Genomic DNA, 21,334 nt, shown 5'->3' with positions numbered 1-21,334 from the left:
TTACACTAGTTTGTTTTAGACATTGCTGGTCAGACGACTTAAATTGTTATATTTTTATGAATATAATTTTGCATCAAAAAACATTCATTACATGGCACACAGTTCAGACAAAGTATACTTGAATCAAATTGTTTTGATGTTCAACAGTAAATACCAGGTCAAAGAGAGTAAGTAGAGTACTGTGGGCCAGGGGACAGTAAGCAAAGATCTAGAGATTTGTCCCTTGTTAAAAAATTACCCAGGTTTCACAGCTAACGTTTCTTTCATAGTTTAAAAACTGAAATGTTGAGAGAAACATTTAACTTTCAAATCAAAGGCCAAACTACCCCACAGAAGCACTTTGATATGTGTGTCTTGCACTACAGGGATGACAAAACGACACCTTTAAGTAGAATGAAATATCATATTAGATCAATAACCAAGAGTCAAGAACTTCAGGGAGTTATTGGCACTGTATCAAGACAGTTTCTGTATCTACAGTTGTAGCCACCATTAATTTTACATCTTATTAAAAGATCACTCCCCAGCATTAATGTAGCCTACAGATCTTGCTGAGCAAATTGCTGCCCAGCACTTGTGTCCCTTCACCTCCTCACCACAGGGAGCCACAGCAGAGGGTCTCACAGGAAACATGTCAGCCTGGTGTTTTCTTGTTTGACAGTGGCTGTACAGTTAACACACACACAATTAAGTTTTTTAAGAAGAAACAACCTCCTCTTTTTTCCCCTCATTGAGTCAATGCTGACAACAGCAAATTATATTTCAATTTGGTGTCTACAAACCACTTTGTAATGTAAGTTAAAGGATTAAAGGTTGAAATGAATATGTAACATTTCACTTGATCTTATTGTTTTTAACATACTAGAAGCTACAGTGCTGTTGAGTGAGATGCAGAAAATTGGTCTGAGATTTTCAATCTCTAAATGCATTTGTAATAATGAGAATACTCCAAATCTTGGAATATAAAGAGGGTACACTGACAGTGCTACACAATGGAGTCTTGCCCTTTGAAAAATACATGCAGTGTTGTTGATAGCAGTGCCATTGGTGTTCCTGTTCATAAAACTTCACCACGGAATTTGGCTTTTGGAGAGTCACAAATCTCTCTACAGCTTCTTTCTTGTTGAGAGATGGGGGAATCCCCACATTGGGATATTTCAATTCACTTTTGCCCTACTTGTGAAAGCATCTTGAAGTTCTCAAAGTTCTGTAAGACTGAAGTAAGTGAATTGTGGGAGGTCGCTGTTGACAATCAAAATACAAGCTTATGAGAAGCTATGCAATTATAAGCTTGCAAAAACATTCTCCCATATTTCCCTTTCATTTAGCTAACAATTTTTAATTTTTTTAATGTGCATTTTGAGCTCTAGAGCACACTTTAACCTAGATTTTTCCTGTGACACAAAAACTATTAACTAATGGAACTGATAGGAACACTTCCAAGGAAAGGGATTTCACAGGGCTTGTGAGCATACAAAGATTCTTTAATGTTACTACAGACATCTGGCAAAGTCACATTTTAAATACACTACAGAAATTGTACAGCATCCCATTCAAGCATTAGAATTTGATTTTTCTACTATTCCTACAAATCATTTGCAACTGATTCCATGCAATACATGCAAAAATCTTGTCCTTCATAATTAATCAAAAAAATTAAGAGGGTGTAACTGTTAAATATCAATGGTGTAGTGCTTTGGGCAGTAAAGGGCCCTTTCAGTAGAGTAAAACACTCAAATTTACTCAAGGAGTCTGCACCTTAGACCCTGAAAATATGCAGGGGCTGACATTCAAACACTGGTTGCACGTAACATGACAATTTGCAAGACACATCCTGCTTGTTACAAAGAAGGAGCAAAGTTTAAAGTTTAGTTGAATACAGTATAAACTTACCTCTCCTTGTAGAGGGGAAAAAATTCCTTTTAATGCTAGCTGTTTGGGTTGAGGTTGTTTTCCTTCTTTCAAACACTGACTCCTGGCCTGAGACACTCTTACCTTATATCATGTCTCTTTTGAGAACTCATGATTCAGCAGGGTTAACAGAGAGAAAAACAACAAGAGATAGACTATGAGGACTTATGAATTTAGAAGTGTTGCCACACTTTCAAATTTTACATGCAGCTTCTTTTGAAAATGGAGTTGCTATTAGAATACATAAAGCAGCAACCAACTGTACTTCAGAGGCCTTTACAAGGCCACGTAGTAGGACCAGGGGGAATGGCTTTAAATTGACACAGGCCAGGGTTAGATCAGGTATTAGGAAGAAATTCTCACTGTGAGGGTGGTGATGCCCTGGCACAGGCTGCCCAGAGAAGCTGTGACTGCCCCATCCCTGGAAATGTTCAGGGCCAGGGAGGATGGGGCTCTGAGCAGCCTGGTTGTGTGAAAGGCATCCCTGCCCATGGCAGGGGTCTGGAACTGGATGATCTTTAAGGTCCCTTCCAACCCAAAGCATTCTGTGATTAGGTAGGAAGAGGAGGAGGAAGATTTTGAGGAGCAAAGCAGCAGCAAGTTAACTTGCATAAAGATGTAAATTATCAGTGTTTTGATTTTGGCGTTTCTTTCAAGGACCGTTAGGAAAGACAGTGGATTTTAAGTGATTTAACAGAGATCTACTACGACAGTTGAAAACAGAAATGTCAAAACACTGGCAAACACACATATTCTGTTTTAAACATGTCACACTAAATGCTGTTAGCCATTGTCTTGAACAGTTTTCTAGAACAGCCTTTTTAGCATCATAGAAGATTACAGAGTGCAACTTTTTATAAAACACGACAGTTTATTAATTAGGGCAAATAATAAGGGTCAGAAAAGTGATCTCTGGCTCTGTCAGCTGAAAAATAAATCACTGGACCTGCTTCCTGCTGCAATAAGAAAGCCTGCTATGTGATCTATCAATTATGCATTTATAGGCTGGGGGGGTTGTTGGGGTTTTTGTGAATTCATTAGAACAGCAAAACCAAAGTACCACGTGGAAGTGCACTTCCTCACCACAGCTCATGAAAATGTGAGTTGTGAAGCATTTGATTCTGATCCTGTCAAAGTCTATGGCAAGGTTTTTATTGGCTTCAGCTGAACTGGGATTGGAGCAAAAAATGAGATAACTGATCACTTCAGGTAATAAAAAGTACAATGCTTTGCCAAATTATTTACCACAATGCTGTTGCCAAACCCAGTTTAGAGTGCTCTATTGTTATAAAGATGTCCATATTAACTAGAATATTTGAGTCTGATCTGCCCTTAAAAGTTATATTTGAAATTTGAAAAGCATAGCAAAATTCCTTATCATTCCTGAGATTACCAGCTGTGAATAAAATGAATTTATAACCTGCAGCTTATTAGCAGCACTGTATATAGCTTTAAATAAACCATCAAAGTAATAAAACACCACAAAAACCAGCAACAAACCAAACTTTTCTATCCAATCTCTCCTGCCAACAAAAGTTTTACTGCTGCTATCCTCGCTTGTTCCATGTGGTATAGAGAACAGGAAGGAAATTCCAGGTTTAAAAGCCATTTTCAAACACTTCAAGCATGGTCTTTCTGTACTGTAAACATCTTTCAATTAATTCCTGTCACTACAAATTTATCTCTATCATTTCCAGAATCAAGAACTTGCATGTATTTTCCTCTCAAAAATCTTAAGCAGATCTTCTCAAATAACCTGCTCTTTATTTAGCTATTTGTGTCTATTTCCAGTAATTTCTGAACTGTATAAACAGTTACTTAATCTTATGAACATATTTCCTTCTACTCACTGTCAGAACATTTTGAATGCATTTCTCACTGGCTATATTTAATTCTAACTTTGATGTTAAGCGTTGTCATTTTTTGGGTGATGGGTAGCAATATTTTAAGCTCTGCTAGCCTCTATATTATTTTGTAAAACAATTTCCAAATAAACATTTATATAAATTAATCACAGTGAAAGAGAAAATGCTAATTTAGCCTATGATTAAAAAATGAAAACAAACCTCTGTCAACCCTTTTGATTTCTTTTAAATGGAGTTGGTAACAACATGCCCTCTTCTGAAAGCACTTAAAGGGGGCTTATGAGAAAGATGGGGACAAACTTATTAGCAGGGCCTGTTGTGACAGGACAAGTGGTAATGGTTTTCAACTAAAAGAGGGTAGATTTAGACTAGATATAAGGATGATATTTTTTTTACCATGAGGGTGGTGAAACACTGGCACAGGTTGCCCAGGGAAATTTAGGATCCATCCCTGGAAACATTCAAGGCCAGGTTGGATGGGGCTCCATCCATGAAGGTACTCCTGCCCATGGCAGGGGGTTGGAATTAGATGACCTTTAAAGTTCCCTTCCAACCCAAGCCATTCTACTATTCTAAGATTCTTCAAGCCACATGGCACTTACTGGTAGAGAAAAAGGGCCATGGTTTGTTTTCTTTAACATTGGCAATTTCTGCTCTGGACAAAATCTTCCTGCTCCACTGCTCCAGTTTACCTGAGCATCTGAGGTTCTGAACCATGAACTGCAATCACTTAAGATGAACTCTTCAAGACAAAAGCCAAGTTAACCAGGTGTTAACCCTTCCATCTTCCTTGACTTTTGTGAGGCCTTTGGTGAGAAGGTTTAACACAATAGTATGGCTAAAAAATCCCACTTTCCTAGGGTTAGTGAAGTAAGCAAGATCCCTCCAGTGAGGACCAGAACAGGCATGCAAAAGCAAGTCAGGAGCAGGAGTTCCTCATTTGGCAACGGTGATTTAAATCTGAAGTGGAGGCACACATGATACAGTGTGAATGAACTTCCACCGAGAGGCAGAAGGGCAGCTAGACAGAGCAAATACTGAGCACAGTGAATTTCACTAAATTAAACCACTCTAGAATTGCCCTCTGGAAGAAAATAGTCAGAGCTGTGCTTTTTCTTCCAACCATAAAAAGGAGCTGAGCTCCCCAAAGACTACCAGAATCTCCTCCTATATTTGAACATCCAGTGAAGCTTTTTAATCAGTCAACTGAACTGATACTTGAAATACAGCTGATGGGACAGATGCTTCATTCTCATTAAGCATCTTGGTATACCAATTCCTTCTTTCACTCCTGCTTTTTTCCATAGCACCTAGACTACTGAAACCCTGAAGCAGTAGGGGCCATCAGATGTAGGCATCTTGCTGCCTACGTTCTGGGAGCCTCCAGGAGCTCACACTTTGAAGGGAGCAGAGAGACTTCAAAGCATCTGGAAAAATATTTCAGTCTAGAAACTGGTGCAGTTCAACTTAAGTTTTGAAACGGCCTTCTTTTAATTTCTGATGCAGTGCCTACTTCATTTAAGAAACAAGAAACACCTCTGATTGCTCAGTAGTTGAAGCTTCAGTTTAATTTCTCTAAAGATCAGCAAGTACTGAATACATAAACATCCAGTATTTCACATTAAACACCCAGCATTGATACCATACAAAGGAAAATATCTTCTAGTAAGACTTAAAATAAATACTCCCTATTAAAAATAGGAGCTTGTGCAAGATCAAAGGTTTTATTTAAGTATTTTTTTTCCTACACATCATTGCACATTTCTCCCACTTACCTTATACCAGTTCTGGTCCTTACTAGATCCCTTCATAAATCATCCAGTGAAAACACAGACAGCTTTCTCAAGAGTGGGTGAGTTGAGGCAACACAAGTGCCAGTGGGAGCACTCTGGAAGGAGTGGAACCACATGACCAGAAGGAGGATTGGGAACATGAAGGAAACAAGACCTTCCAACTCATTGCTGCAGTGAGCTTTCTACCAGCTCGATCGTCTCTTGTCATGTCAGAAGTCAAGCTTTCATAGATCAATTTTAACTGAATAGAATGAATTCTGAAGATTTTGCTTCATTTATTTGTACATATACTCAAGTTGTCAAATAAATGCAGAGTAATATAAGTGAAGAAATGCAAAGAAGGAGAGTATCTGCGGTGAGGTTCCAAGATTGAGTGTGTTCTTTGAAAGGCAGCACTCTCTTCCCTGTTCCCACATATCTTAATGCCTAGCTTTATGTTTAAAGAGGCCATGTGCCAAATTAAATGTAAAATCTAATCTGTTAAAGCAACTGCAATTTTCTGCTTTGGTCAGAATCACAATTACAACAACAAACAACAGAGTCAGTGATTAATAACAAGCCTAACCAAGACTCATGTTATTACTGCCTATCTGATCTACTTACTCATTCCTGCTCATGCAGGATACCACAGGCTGGCAGCATCCACAGCCTGCACAAAGGTGCTGCACCCAGGATCTGTAGCAGATGTCTACTGTCCAACAGTACTCAACAGAAACACGTGCTGCACAAATCTTATTTTGTGCACTTTTCACAATGTGTTAATACATCAATTCAGCTTTGGCCTGACCTTCTTCAAACTTCATCTGATTAGGCACAGTCAAATTATTTGAATGTTTTATCTTTAAAACATTAGTTTTTGAGAAAGAATGTCCTCAAGTCTCCAAAATACTGTTTCCAAACAATTGTGAAAATTCATTCTCTCAGCACAAGGCTACTTGTTAAACTTATTTCAAGAGCTTTTGTTGACAAATGGTTAGCCACTGAAAGCTAACCACTAAGATGTTTGTGTATGTTAGAAAACTATTTATGATACTGTGATAGTTCTAAAATAAAGTACTATTATGTACTGAAATACAATCCTTTTTGTCCACTTTCAACAACCAAGCTGTAATCTCAGACTTGCACCATTAACTGCATGTTCTGCCTTTAACTACTTTCTTCCATCTACAACAGCTGAAGCTGCTGATCTAGCATGTACATCTGACTATTCTTCCATGATTCTTTTCAGCCCATCAAAAATTGCCCTAAAGCATACTAATAATTTTGCTGCAAAGCTCAGTTTACAGATTTAGCTGAAAGCCTCTTAAAGGAAGACAAAATATATTTTGGCACTTAAACACAAAGGAAGAGCCAGAACAAGACCAAAACCAGGCATCATTTGTTATGGAAAAGCAAAGTACAGGAGCAATGTACTCTGTGAAAGAAGAGGGCACTGGGGATAGAGGGACATTGGAAAAACAGTGTAGAGCCAGGTTTGTAGTATCTGCAGTAGAAAGGATGCCAAAAGCACAGGCAGCAACTGCTGGCCCTGTTAAGAATCACCACATGCTGCCCCATGCACAAGGACCCCCAGTGGTGCTCTCCTGGTATTTTTACATCCATGACACCATTAAAGCTGTAACATACCATGTAGCCTTCTGCCTGGCTAGTCTTCAGTCATGCAGCTGACACTCCTGAAGGACGGGATGCCATCCAGAGGGACCCAGACAAGCTCAAGAAGTGGGCCCATGGGAACCTCACGTTGTTTAACAAGACCAAGTGCTGGTGCTGCACCTGGGTCAGGGCAGCCCCCGATACCAATCCAGGCTGGGGATGAAGAGATGGAGAGCAGCCCTGAGGGAAGGACTTGGGGTGCTGGTGGGTGAGAGGCTGGACATGAGCCAGCAATGTGCACAGAAAGCAAACCCCATCCTGGGCTGCATCCAGAGCAGCGTGAGAGCAGGTGGAGGGAGCGGATTCTGCCCCTCTGCTCGCTCTGGTGAGATCCCACCTGGAGCACTGCATCCAGCTCTGGGGTCCCAGCACAGGAAGGGCACGAACCTGTTAGAGTGAGCCCAGAGGACACAACCAAGATTAGATGGATGGAGCACCTCTCCTACAGGGAAAGGATGAGAGAATCGGGATTGTTCAGCCTGGAAAAGAGAAGACTTTAGGGTCACCTAACTGCAGCCTTACAGTACCTGAAGGGAGCCTGCAAGGGAGGTGAAGAGGGACTTTTACAAGGGCCTGGAGTGACAGGACAAGGGGGAATGGATTCAAACAGAAAGAGGGCAGGTTTAGATTAGATCTTACAAATAAATTCTTCCCTGTGAGGGTGGTGAGGCACTGGAACACATTGCCCATTGCAGTCCGCACCTGTGACTGCTCCATCCCTGGAAGTGTTCAAAGCCAGGTTGGATGGGGCTCTGAGCAACCTGGTCTAGTGGAAGTGTCCCTGCCCATGGCAAGGGAGTTGGAACTGGATGATCTTCAAGGTCCCTTCCAACTCAGGCCATTCTATGATATACAACACACGAAACAGTTACACTCAACTCAAACACTGGCCAACATTATCCTGTTAACATATGTAATAATTCTAGCACACTATGCAACAAAGAAGCTAATAAATAAATATTTCAGTTACAAATAAATACATTGATGCCAACCATGAACTGGAGCATCATTTTGGCCCTGAATTCTCTGATTGATACATTGCTTTAATTATGATTAAATCACAGAAAACTGCCAACTACCCATTAGCTTGATCCTGCATTTCATTTGGCATATGGTCACTTTAAACATGTAACTAGACCTCAAAAAGCAATACTGCCATTCAGCATTGTGTAACATTGAATGACTTAAACAGAAAGAGGAAATAGGAAAGTTTCCCTAAGGGGCAGTGTATACTAGCTAACACAGTTCTGCAACAGGGCTGGCTTGGTTCTTGCTGAAGTGTCACATGGGCAGAGCAGCCCATCACTGTCCACAGAGGTGCATCCTCAAGCACTCCTAGACTCCAGAGATTTTCATTTGGAATATAGCACGAGCCAAGACAACATCTCATCATCAAAAGTAAAACTTCCCTGTCATCTTCTCTCGGCTGCTCACCCTGAGCTAGCTCTCATTTCACGCAAAGGCAAGCTGACTCAGCTCAGCAAAATTACAGAAAAATTACCTCTGGCAAAGAAAGGTAAATGTTCTTTTGCCAGTGGAGTGAATTCGTTACTCACCTTGTGGCCAGAGCTCATCACTAGGAGTGAGAGGGTGAAGCAGGGAAAGAGGGACAATAAGGCCCTCTCCTTTGGGTGTCAGCAAGCAGCTGAGGCAGCCCAGCCCTGCTGCCACGCCACATCTGGAGGCAGCAGCACATGCTGCAGCACTGGAGATCATTCCTCAGACCTTAAGCAGATGATTCCCATTAAACTGTTACCTTAAGTACTTATATCTGTCTCCTAGATATCAAATGACATTTTTGACTCTATGAAGGATTTATTTTTTCCAAGTGGAGACTCTTCATTTAGGGAAAGAATTGAGAAACAAAAAAAAAATCAGTACTGCTCCAGGCTGGTGCGCTGCACAGATTGTGTTACAGTGCTTCAGTTTAAGATTTTGGTCTTAACTAGAGAGAAAAATTGTATTAGCTTATGTTTCAGCAAGGTATTTTGATGATATTAAATTCTTGACTTCAGAGAGAAGAACATACAATATCACTACTGGCTACAGGCACACAGTTATGAACTACAGTTCAGAAGGCATTTCAGCCCACCAAAGTTCGGTTCCTAAACAGCAAGTAACAGCTGCATTTGAAACAAAACCATTCCTTATTAAGACAAGAATCCAAGTATATTCAGAATCATTAACATGCCTAACATGACTTCTAAATACACATTTTAATATATACACTTTAATCTACACATTAAAAAAAAATCTAATTAACATGATCTATCAAAGGAATTTTTCTAACCCTGATTAGATCCTTCAGAAAAGCTGCTTATAAGTATCCTGGATACCAGGATACTGTAAAAGCACTTACTCTCAACATACTCTTTTGTTGTCTTAGAGAAAAGTGTTACAAAATACCATTTGGTAACAAAAAGATAAAATGTACAAACTTCGAGAAAGATTTCCTAGACAGAGGATGGCAACGTGCAGGAGGGGTAAGTTTAATGAGAAAACTGCAGAAGTCTCCTTTGCTGATCTCAGGACAAGATTTATCTCATACACTGGAAAAAGCAAATCACTGGATAAACTTATCTGATGGTTATGGACATTAGTGATTAAGTTTTCCATCTACTCCACCTCTATTAAGACCACGTAAAAGAAATTTAACTTAACAACAGCTGTCATAATTTCTGTTTCACTCAACTTCACTGTGTGATTGCCAGAAAAAAGGATCTACTCCAGCAATGTTCAGGGAAACACCGTGTCTGTGGTTCATTTAGTGGTATAAATGCATTGTCTATGTTTCCCTGCCTGTAAATCTGGACTGGTGCTTGTTGTTTGTGATTTCTCATGTAACATGATTCTACAGCCACGTACCTACCCCCACATTCTCTTTAGAGAAATTCTGTAATGGAAACAAACATCACAACGGTACTCTAAAGTTCATGTTGCCATTACTTGAGAAAAAAATCAAACAAGACACTGGCAGCTTTACAGTTTATTGATACATCGTTCCAAATTTGGGACAAGAAACTCCACAGCAACACATTCACTCTAGAAAACCAAACACTGCAACTAGATGGAAAAGGCATTTCGTATCAGTTCCATCTATCACCCTCCTCTCAGGCCCACTTGAGGGAAACAATGTGCTCTAAGGTAATAATATAATGGAGATTGGTGGAGATCCTGCAGGGAAATAGAAAACTGTGGGTCCTTCCCCTCTGGAAATGGCACTTTCAATAGTATCAGCAGCATAAATGCTTCATCATTAGCATACAACTGGAGTCATTTTCTGTCATCAGGCCTTGTTCATATGTAAAACAGCAACCCTCCTGTTTCCCAGGGAAAGAAGGTCTCCCACCTCCCACCCCCCACCTGCGCTCCTCCAGCTGCAAGCAATACAGGTGCTAACTTATGCAAACACAAGGGAAACTCACTCTGCTGGTTTCTGGCTTTGGTGAGCTGCTGCTTCTCCCTCCACCCTCTGCCCTGGCCTCTGGGTGACTTGGCTCGTCTCCTCAGTGCTGATGACTTTCACACTTACCTTTCTGTCCCTCCCCATCCACGGATGCATTTCTTCCGGCTGCTTCTTGAAATGAGACACGAGAAAAGCAGAACCTCAGCTTTTCCTCCTGAAGTCTCCTACCTTTCTGCTTTCTCATTTAATACTGATCACTCCATCTTTTCATTCCAATGTTGAGTTTTTTTGTAACTTTTTTTTTTTTTAACATCTAATCTGATTGGCTGTAGCCAAGTTTCTAAATGCATTTCACTGCGGAATTCATTTCACTCAGTGGTTCAGTATTGCCTGGAGTGCTACAAACTGAGTCTTCAAAAGACTTACTCGCTCATTAGCATACACCTTCCTCTTCTGAGCAATGCCTTCAGGTGCAGTCACCCTCTTTTCAAGAGCATATTCCTCATCTTTACCTCTGAGGCACATTCCTCCTGCTCATCTCGGCTTGCCTATCTTCAATCCGAAGGGAAAGCAAGACACCACATTTCATTCATCATCCCCCTGCAAGACGCTGATGCCTCCTTTGCTCCTACCCTGTTCTGTGCAGATGGTGCCCATTTCCCTTATTCTTTGTTTTAACAAGCATACAGCAAAAGATACAGGAATTCACTGTCTACAAACCAGGTGGCTTAGACTACTCTAAAAAACAATCTGCTTTAGCCAGTCCTCGCTAAAGTAGGCCTCTAGAACCTCTCTGGAGTTTTACCATTTAAATTTAGACTGCTTTAAATAAAAATAAAGAAAGACTAAATGGATATTCTCTCTGTTCTCTTGCTAGTTGACTTTTTGGCCTATACAAGAAAGCTGGAAAGAGATTTTTTACAAGGGCATGAGATAGGACAAGGGGTAATGGCTTTAAACTGGAAGTAGGTTTAGATTAGATAGTAAGATGAGATTGTTTAGTGTGAGGATGGTGAGGCACTGGAACACATTACCCAGAGAAGCTGCGGCTGCTTCATCCCTGGAAGTGTTAAAGGCCAGGTTGGATGGGGCCTTGAGCAACCTGATCTAGTGGAAGGTGTCCCTGCCCATGGGCAAGGGAGTTGGAACTAGACGATCTTTAAGGTCCCTTCCTACCCAAAACATTCCGTGACCCCATTACACGATTCTATTCAGGTTCCAGGCCTGCAGTGACTTACTGATGGGGAATGCCCGAATCTTTTGGAAAGCTCTGACATACAAACATATAAAAGAGGAGGTGGCGGGTGGTGGCTCGGCGAGCCCCGCCGCGGGGGGAGGCGGACGGGCGTGAGGAGCGGCGTCACCGCTCGGTGACAGGGGCAGGGCGGGAGGGCCGCCCTACAAAGCGCTGTACAATGGGGCGGCTGTCGGGCTCCATCTTGGCGGCGGCGGCCGCCCCGGAGCCCGCGGCTGGCGGCGCTTCCCCTCCGCGGGAACAACATGGCCCCGCCCCGGTTCCTCCAACAAAGCGCCAGCGCTTCACTTCACGGAGGAACCGGCCTCCCCCATACCCGACACCGCCACCCCGCCCGTCCCCGCCTTCAGCCCCCCCACCCCGCCCCGGTGGCGGCTACCGCCCCCCGCCACGCTCCGCTCCCGCCGCCGCGCTTCCCCCTCGGGCCGCAGCCGCCCGTCCGCGAGTCACAGACCTCCTCCTCCTCCTCCTGCTCTCGTTCCCCCCGTCGGCGCTGCTGGCGGCGCCCCCGGCGGCCCCTCCGCCGCGGCCTCCCTGCCCCCGGACACGGAGCCCGTGAGCCCCAGTGCGCTGGCGGGGGAGGAGCATCCTGGGAACGCGCAGCCCGACATGGGTCCGGCGGCCGCGCAGCCCCCGCCGCCGCCCGCAGCTCCGCCCGCCGCCCGCCGCTGAGCGGGAGCGGAGCGCAGGGGGCCGCACGGGGCCGCGGCGCTGCCCGCCCCGCATGAGGCGCCGCTCCCCCCCCGCCCCGCTCGGTCCCCGCCGCCCTCCTGCGCGCAGGGCCCCCGCGGAGCCCCCGCGGCCGCGGCCCCGATGATGGACAGGAACTACCCCACGACCCCCGGCTTCGCCGAGCCCCTGGCCCCGGGCACCGCGCCGCCCGCCGCCTCCTGGGCCTACGAGCGCGGCGCCGGCAGCCTCAAGCCCAGGTGAGGAGGGTCCGCCGAGGGGGCTGCGGCAGGAAAGGCCGGGGGCCGCGCCGGGGCCTGGCCGAGGGCGGCCGAGGGGCCCCGGCGGCGGGGCAGGGCAAGGCGGGGAGCGAGCGGGGCCCGGCGGCCCCGGGGGAGGCCGAGCCGGGCGGGGCGGGGGAGGCCGCGTCCCGGCGGGCGGGGGGCGGTGGCGCGGGCTCCCCGCTGTCCCCGGCGGCCCGTGGCGGCGGCGGGGCGGGCGGTCTCTCCGCCCCAGAGGCTCGCGTCGGGCTGCGGCACGGGTTCAAGAGTTCACGCGTCCCTGCCCGACTCCCGGAGGGAAGCGGGGCCGCGGGCACCGGCGCTGCCCGCCCGAACAATGCTGCCCTCCGGGGCACCGGGCCCGCGGAGGCGGCCGCGCCGCGCCAGCATCCCCCGCGCCCTTCCATTTCTCCGCTGTTGTGCGCTCCGCTGAGCCTGGCGAACCTCTTTCCTCTTAAGCGCTGCTCCGGGGCGTGCGGAGCCTCCTCTCAGCCAAAACTTGTCTGGAGCGATTTAGTCCCACGGAGAGTTCTGCAAAGTTCCGGGAAGTGCGGGGAAAATACAGGATATCTTATTGGCTTCGGGTTGCTTTTTGATTGTGTAACTCTGCCAACTAAAACGAGTATTCTCTAGGCGATGAGATTTTCGTTATCGCCTGCCTTTTATGTCTCTAGCTTGATTTATCTGCAGTTCCCATCTCGACGACGTTTAAATGTAAAAGAGAGTCTCGGGCTAAAAATATCTTGTCAAAATAGGTGCGCTAATAGATGACTTTGCATTTGGTTCTGAAAGTGGTCAGACATGTCTGATAAGATTAATAGATTATCAAGTCAGAAGGGCTGTTGCAATCATCTAGTCTGACCTCTTCATAATGCAGGCCATAAAACTTTTTTTTTTCCCAATCTGTGTTTGAAAATAGAGCTTACGTTTTAGAAGGGGTAGTTAAAAATTTCCAATGAGGCAATATTCAGCACAATTCTTGGTCAAGTATGCAAGTGACTGATTTATATTTTATTTCTGGTCTGAAGAGTGCTACCTTTAGTTTCTGGCCACTGAGTCTTGTTTATGGCCTCATCAACACTGAAAATCGCATTATGTGTTGAGTATGAATTCTTAAGAATTTTAATTAATTTCTTGCTTTACTTATTTTTCTTAATATAAAGAACATAATCTTTTGAAGTTTATTACCAGAGATTTTTTTTATTATTATTACTTTAGTTATTCTCCCAGACTTCTTTTAGATTTCTTCCAAGTTATTGTCACCCTTCCTGAACTGTGGACATTGCATTTGAGACACAATTAAGTAAGAAGATCACAGGACCTCCCTGGGGTGTGAGGCTCTATATTCCCTGTTTCATGGAGAATTGCAGGGACAGGTAGCTTTTTTTGGCCAAACCCTTTCCCCACGAAGCTCTTTAGCCAGTTTCTCTGAAGAGTTGCCTGCATGGCAAAGTAAGGTCTCCGTAGTGTTCTTTACAATTTTTCTTCCTAATCATTGAATTACTTTTGGTCAAGTTGTCATGTTGATTTCAGTGGAAGTCAGTGACTTGTGCTTTCTATATTGCTTTTGCCAGCTCTCATCATCTCTTGAGGATCATGCCAACTATTCCATAAGCGGGGTTTGGATTCCCCAGGTCATTTAAGAATATGTAGTGCAGAAGCAGAAGTGGATCTCTTGGATTTTAAAAGAAACACAACTGCTTGATTATTTTTTTTTTTTAATATTTAGAAGAATCCCCTGGATTTACAACATATCTTTCATTTTATTAATAGCTGCTATATTAATGCAGTCTTAAAGGTACGTTTGGGAATTCTTTAAAAGAAATGGCATGGAGGAAAGTCCCAAGACAAGTACCATGAAGAAGCTGATTAGATCAATGCCTGCTACCTGTAGCAATCAAATTAGTGTTACTGCATCCATGTATGATATGGCAATATTTATGCTCTGCTTCAGGAAACAATGTCAAGAAGACCTTGTTTTAGTTCTTTTGAAGTTTCATCTCCAGGTTCTATACATGGTGACAAATGATGCATTTAAAATGTGTTGGCTGAAACATTTAAACTTTTTTTTTAACTGTACCAAGAACAGGGATAATACTATGAATCATATTTTGTGCTTGAAATTCTCCTGAACTGGGTTCTTGGGGTTCATGTCATCTTAATAAGAATTAATATACCCTGTCTTTGGTCAGATTTAAAGATTTGCGCCATGGTGGACACGGTGATAAGTAGAGTCTGGGCTTTAGGTGTTTGTGGTTCCTCTGTTGCTGATAGCATTTGTCTTTGTATGGATGGAATTGCTGGGGAATTGGGATGGAAGAGTCATTCCTATCACTGCCAAGGCTTCCACCAGCCTGGAAGGAAATCGTGAAGGTATAGATGGACTGTAAAGGAATATGCTGTCCATGCCCTCGACTTGTGTTACAGAGCACTTCACATTTTTCAAAATGGTGTTTTTGATTGTGGTTGACAGGTAGTCATCTTAACAGCTGAAGCTGCATTAGCCTGATGTAAAATTAAAAAATGTGTGTCATGTTCATCTGGTACTTGCTTGAAAAGAATTTAGCCTTTAGGTGATATAGATAACAATTTTTCCTTCAAATTTCATTTCATGTTTATGCTGTTGCAGGCTGTGTCGTGGCAGGCTATGTTCCCTTTGTGTGGAGAGCCATGTTCACAGTCTCAGCTCATCAAAATGATTTCTCCTCCCTACAAGCATTGCTCCTGTCTTCCTGCACTTCACTTCAGCCATCTGGTTTTTATCCTGCTCCTTATTTCTTGCAGGCACTGTTTTGTCTGTGCAATGGCACTATTCTTATCAACTGAAAGGAAACGTGTGGTGAAGTGTTATAAGGACATTGCTACCAGGCCTGTTGTGATGTAACTGTTCCCATGGAATAGGAGAATTGGGGATGGAAGCTGATGGAAATCACTTGGATCACTGTATTAACTGAGCAGAGACCGCTCCTGCTGAGGAGCATATTGGGACAGTGCAGCCATGGCAGCCCTGTAGCAGGGGCTGAGGGGGTGCTCTTACCTTCCACGTTCCCTGACGCCCACACCCCTTACACAGGCTGTCAGCATCTTGAAGGAATTTCTGGTGGTTCTAGGAGTGCACTGCCACTTTTGGCCTTTTCCTGTAGCTGTCAGAAAACCCTACCTCTGTGCTTAAACCCTCTTTTTGTCAAAAGCTGTTGAATAGCTGATAAGGTATGTCATGCTTACTTGCTACTTGCTCAAGAATTATGTGGTGTTCAGAAAACAGGTGAAGTGTAATAGTGTGAGAGACTGTTGTAATTGCTTGGAAAGATACATGGAGACAGGTGATAATGGATGAGGTTTCTGGTTGAGTTTGTCTCACTTGGGGGTACTCCTAGGGTGTTTCATTTAGAGAAGGATTTTTACTCGTGGATGGATCTCACTGTTCTTGTTCTGCTCTTACCACAGCTCTAAGACTCAAATCTGCTACATGTGATTAAAAGTCAGGCACAATTACTTGTTGCTGTTTTAGATTTTATGGGGACTGCCGTGGTCTCTGATGTTCCTTTATGCCTGATAGTCTGTATCCACCTCTGCCCTACCCAGGCATATGGGGTTTTATATAATTTAATTCCAGATGATTCTTTACAACAGATAGCACTGATATTATGTTAGTGTGGCCTATGTTTATAACAGCCAATCTAAGATAAAGAGTTAGTTACAGTGATAGTTCATTTATGATGTTACATTAATGGGAGACTTATACTTTTATGCTAAATGGTTTTGATGGGTTTTTTAACTCATTTTTGCATAGCTGTCAAACTAATGCTTATTGTAACAGCTGTATGATAATTGTGTTTTAGTTAAGGCTCAATTTTAAATTCTAATGGATTTTTGCATAGCTATAGGAACTCTAAAAGTGCAGAGTGTTTTAGAAAAGCAGAGAACATTTTCTTTCATCAAATGAAATTGTTCTGAGAGGTGAAACCAATGTTTGTTGTTAAACATATATTCTGCAGAAAGTTCCCTATGGCATAGTATTTCAAATTTTGAAAGGAAAGCTCATAATCTGGGAATATACTTAGAATTCTTGTATTAAAAGGCAACAGAGGGATTAAACAAATTTATAAACATATAGAAAGATGTCACTTTTAAAATCTTACCAAATTTTCTGTCATAGTTTATATCTGAAACATTTACACATGCAAAATAAACGCATGTATAGCACAGATACCTTACAGGGACTTGCTAGCTTTTGTTGGTCTTCCTTTCTTTTTCGTTTTTTTTCACCTGCATTCAGCACACACTGAAATCACAGCTGTGGGAAGGTCAAAGATTGACTGAACAGAGTCTGAATGCGTTCTTGCTCTGTGTCCCTTAGCTTTTACCTGGTGTAGATGTGTGGTCATCTTGCAAAATCTTTGCTAAAGTTACAAAATGATCCAGCCAGGCTTGTTTGGAATTACATGCTGCTTACCTGTCTAAGATTTAATGCCAGCTTTACATGAAAGATTTCAAGCAGTCTGGGTCATTCTGCTGCAGTGAGAAATGGTGATAAAGAACTATGTGCAGAAGAAATGAGCTGAAACTTAGTCTGAGGGTGCAGTTACCTGAGAAGGCTGAACTGACTGCTCAGGCTCACTGCTGCTGAAAGGGGCTCCCTTTCTCTTCCCTTGTCTTGGCTCTGGTGTTTGTGCAACTGCACAGGGAGCTGGTCTCATTTGTTAATCCATGAGAAAACTATCCTGACCAAAACGCTGAATGGCTTGAGCTGGAGGGCTGTGCTGGTGTACCTGTGCTGTCAGACTGGATCCCAGAGGTGGCACCTGGGGACGAGTGGGAAGCAGAGCTGTAAGGAGGGAGCTGTGTGGCCTTGGCAGGGATTCTTCCCAGTGGTTCTGGACAGGTTTTAAATGGGCTCAGTCTTGCCATGTTACTGTCTTTGGTGAGCATCCCACACAAATTGTACTGCTGACTTCCCTGCCAGGAGCACTTGGTAAGTGTCCGTGTTAGCCAGATCTCTTGTGAGATCACCTGCGTGAGATATTTCAGATGTGAGCCCTTTCCCATGAAGCCAGCAACTTCAACACAGGTTACAGAATACATTGGGCTGAAAGAAAAGGGGGTTGTATTCCACCACCTATGCAAGAAGTGTTTCAGTCCCATATGTGTATATACCTTTCATCCTGTTAACTTTAATCTTAGGTGTGTTTACCTTATACCAACAGAGAACAACCTTTTCACCTTGTTCCTTCTGTACTTTTGCCCACCTTTTATTTTTTTCTTGGAGTTGCTGCTGATTCTGGCATAATGCTGTCATAGGAAGGAGCCTGTTTTGAGAAAAATCTTTGTTCCTGTCAGGAAAAAAGCACCTATGCCTGAACTATATTAATTCTAAACAATACTAGTGCTCTTACAGAGTGGGTGTATTTTGCATGGATATCTTTGTTTGTTGTATTTGGTCAAAGCATTCACAAATTTGCCTGTCGGGAAGTTACTTTGCATGGTGAGTGCCTATTCCATACATAAAAAAAACAAAGAAAAGACAAACCAAAACAAAAAGCTGTTAAAAGGCAGTACGTTAATAGTCTCACTTCAAACTTTCCTTAGCAGCCTTAACTGTGACAAAAATAACTTTGAGCAGCATGCAGAGTTCAGCCTTTCCAGCACAACATTTCTTGCTGTACCATGCAAATGGCAGAGAAGAGAAAATTCTTTGAATTTTTAAGCAAAGAGAAATGTTTTCAGAGAGGACAGAGTGCATGGTTATTAAGTACTACATTTACTTGTCTCACTGTGCAGATTTCATAGGTTTTGGGTTTACTTCTGCTGTCCTCTCACCTCTTGTTACATTGCTTCTTTTGTTTTATTGCTCTGGACAGACTTGGGTCTAAGTGGACACCTATTCATTAGAGCCTCCTCAGAACCTCTCTGATGATGGGCTACAAATAGGGGCAAGGAGCTCTTATTCCTGGATTTCTGCATGCTTGAAAGTTTTTTATTCCAAAGCAATTCAGCAAGAACCTACATATGTTTAGACAAGCTTTTACTTTCCCATATTGCTTTTCTTGTTTTTCATCTTCCTTCTACATGCCTACCTGTGTTGCTTGCTTAGGACTTGGAAAAGCGCAACCAATTATGCTCAGCAGGAAGAAGGCACCCTTAGGCATCCTTATCTTAGGGTAATAGTGTTTACATAGCAGGGTACTAAGGAAACATTTATTCCTTAATAATCCTGTAGGAGTTATACTTGGGGCAGTCATACATCTAGATTTGGTTGGAGATATCCCTCCTTTTTCAGCTGGCAGTGTTGTGTGAGAAGAGCTGGAGGGCTCCAGCCCTTTGTCTAGCATTTCCAGATGTCTGGCAAGTTGTTCTGAGAGCTTTTGGTCATCCAGAACGTGCCAGACAAAGGGTCACTGCGCCTGCGTGGCGTGGGCCACGCTGAGTGTACCAGCCTGTGCTGCACCTTCCATGCTGCCCTTTTTCCTGACCAAGAAATCCCTCTCAGAAATATGGCAACTTGGTGCTACACACCACATCCTGTTTACTTTCTCTCGTCTTCGTGTCAAAAATTCCAGTGCTAGACAGTGAATAATCCTTCAATCCCTCTGTTCGTCCGATTTCATTATGTTCTACCGAGGCTGCCAAGAATAGGATTTCTAATAAGTTTTTCTTGAATCTGAGCATTTGTTCATTTGCTGTGCAAAGAGTGATTGTGGAAAGCCAACTCCTCAGTACTCTGAACACAACCATGTGTTAACTACCTCCAGTTACTGGCACTGGTGAGCTGGAGGTTACTGATAGCGCCACTGGAGAGAGATGGGATTTTCATCTTTTCCTCTCCAAAAAAACTCCCTTTTGTTATCGTTTTTAAGAGAATGCAGGTTTTTTCACCAATTAAAGGGTATTTTTTTAGTTTGGGTGTGTGTGCTGTTTTGATCTTGATTAATACTTGTTTTTGTTTAGACATTTTTATGATCATTGTGAAAATTCAAATTAATATCTGGGGCATATTCAAGGAATTTGTTTAATATAGTGAAGTTTTTCCCATCTCAAAGTAAATGCCATGTAGCTGTAACTATATTTCTGCAGTTTTGAACAATGCACATTTTCTAGTTGAAGCATTCACAAGCAACTGGGTTCATCTGGTATTTTCAGCTAAACAGTGACTTGTGACAAATGAAATGATAGCCAGGGTCCCCTTTGCAAGGTTAAAAATGTAAATTTAAACCTGTTTTAGGATGAGGAGAGCACTTGTGAAGAGGTGTAAGAGCTAAATTCAAGAGCTACGCTAATTTTCCTTATAAACTTGGATAATAACACCCTGTGATGCTTCCTTTAATGTAAAGGACTCTTTGCTGCTGTGTTTTATGATGAACTGTGGTGTTAATATGTTAGATCTTTTCCTGGGCACACCTCCTAAATTGGGATAGAAATGGTGTTAGTCATAGGTATACCTCTTGTTTTGAATCTAAAGGAGCTCATATGAGCTGCTTAGCCCTTGTAGTGTGTTGTGGGATGTGGAAAACATTATACTGGACATGTGGACGTGCTGGGAGGCCAGACCCCATTTAATGGCCTTGAATTTTTGGCTGTGGGGTGGCAAGATGTGTGATCTCAGATGTGGGCACTGAGTAGATACCGCTATTCTATGCCAGTTCTGTGGCTGTGGGCCCTGAGGCCACTGCTCTTCACAGGGGTGCAAACTTCACAAAACCTTCAGAAACAGGCTTATTTCAGTGCTGAGTGTTGGAGACTTGGTGGTGACGGAGTGGGGTATTATTTGTGCCTTGGTTTCCCTAGACTGAAGGACAAGGTATTCCATGAGTTATGGAATTGGAAAGTGCTTCGAGGTTTGGTAATGAAAAGAGCCTACTGACAGCATAAGATGGCTCTGATGGTGTACAGCACATATGTATTTGCATTTCTTAACTCTTTTTGAGATGAAAATCTCAACTTCAGCATTGTCCTTTCCATATAAATGGAGAATAAAGTGCTTATTAAGAAATGGGTTATCAAGTATTCCTGTAGTACCTTAAAGGTGAGACTCAAGCTTGCCACAAAATAGGATGCTGTAATAACTGTGGGAGGATGAGGGTTGAAAAGCATTTCAATGGGTAAAATGAACTGTAATTTTATTAAGGCTCTGATGTGGCTAAGCTACATCTTGAGATAACGCTCTGCTGATTTTTATATTTTGAAATAAAATTTTGTTATTAAGAGTAATGGAATCTTTTTGTGTGTATTTCAGCTGTAATAGAGGATTATGCTGTGTGTTCAACCATTAATACTGGAACGATCTTGAGAAGAGTTTTGAATATGCCCCAAGTATGCTTTTGACAACAGAATAGCATCACATATCAGAGAAAAAGTGTTAGATTTCCATTACTGTCTGTTACTAAAATCTTTTGAAATTGTAAATAAAAGTCTAGGAGAGAAGTATTGCTGATGTTAAAAATCACAGCTGTTCTCTCTGTGCTGGATAAAGCAAAAGTTCTTTCACAGAGAGAAGGTAAGAG

The 21,334-nt window shown here is 42.9% G+C and overlaps 1 protein-coding gene across 1 annotated transcript in view; it reads left to right on the top strand.

Annotated features, from left to right (window-relative positions):
• The first annotated feature begins 12,634 nt into the window (after window positions 1–12,634).
• Window positions 12,635–21,334, top strand: part of QSER1 (glutamine and serine rich 1) — a 44,329-nt gene continuing 35,629 nt past the window's right edge. The window contains exon 1 of the mRNA XM_048307309.1: window positions 12,635–12,812. Coding sequence (XP_048163266.1) covers window positions 12,697–12,812 — 116 coding nt within the window. The 5' untranslated portion in view covers window positions 12,635–12,696. The remainder of the gene's footprint in view (window positions 12,813–21,334) is intronic.

This window comes from Corvus hawaiiensis, chromosome 6, assembly GCF_020740725.1.
Source record: "Corvus hawaiiensis isolate bCorHaw1 chromosome 6, bCorHaw1.pri.cur, whole genome shotgun sequence".
In the NCBI taxonomy this organism is placed as follows: Eukaryota; Metazoa; Chordata; class Aves; order Passeriformes; family Corvidae; genus Corvus; species Corvus hawaiiensis.
The sequence above is the reverse complement of the archived record's forward strand: the minus strand, read 5'-3'. Positions and strand labels throughout refer to the sequence as shown.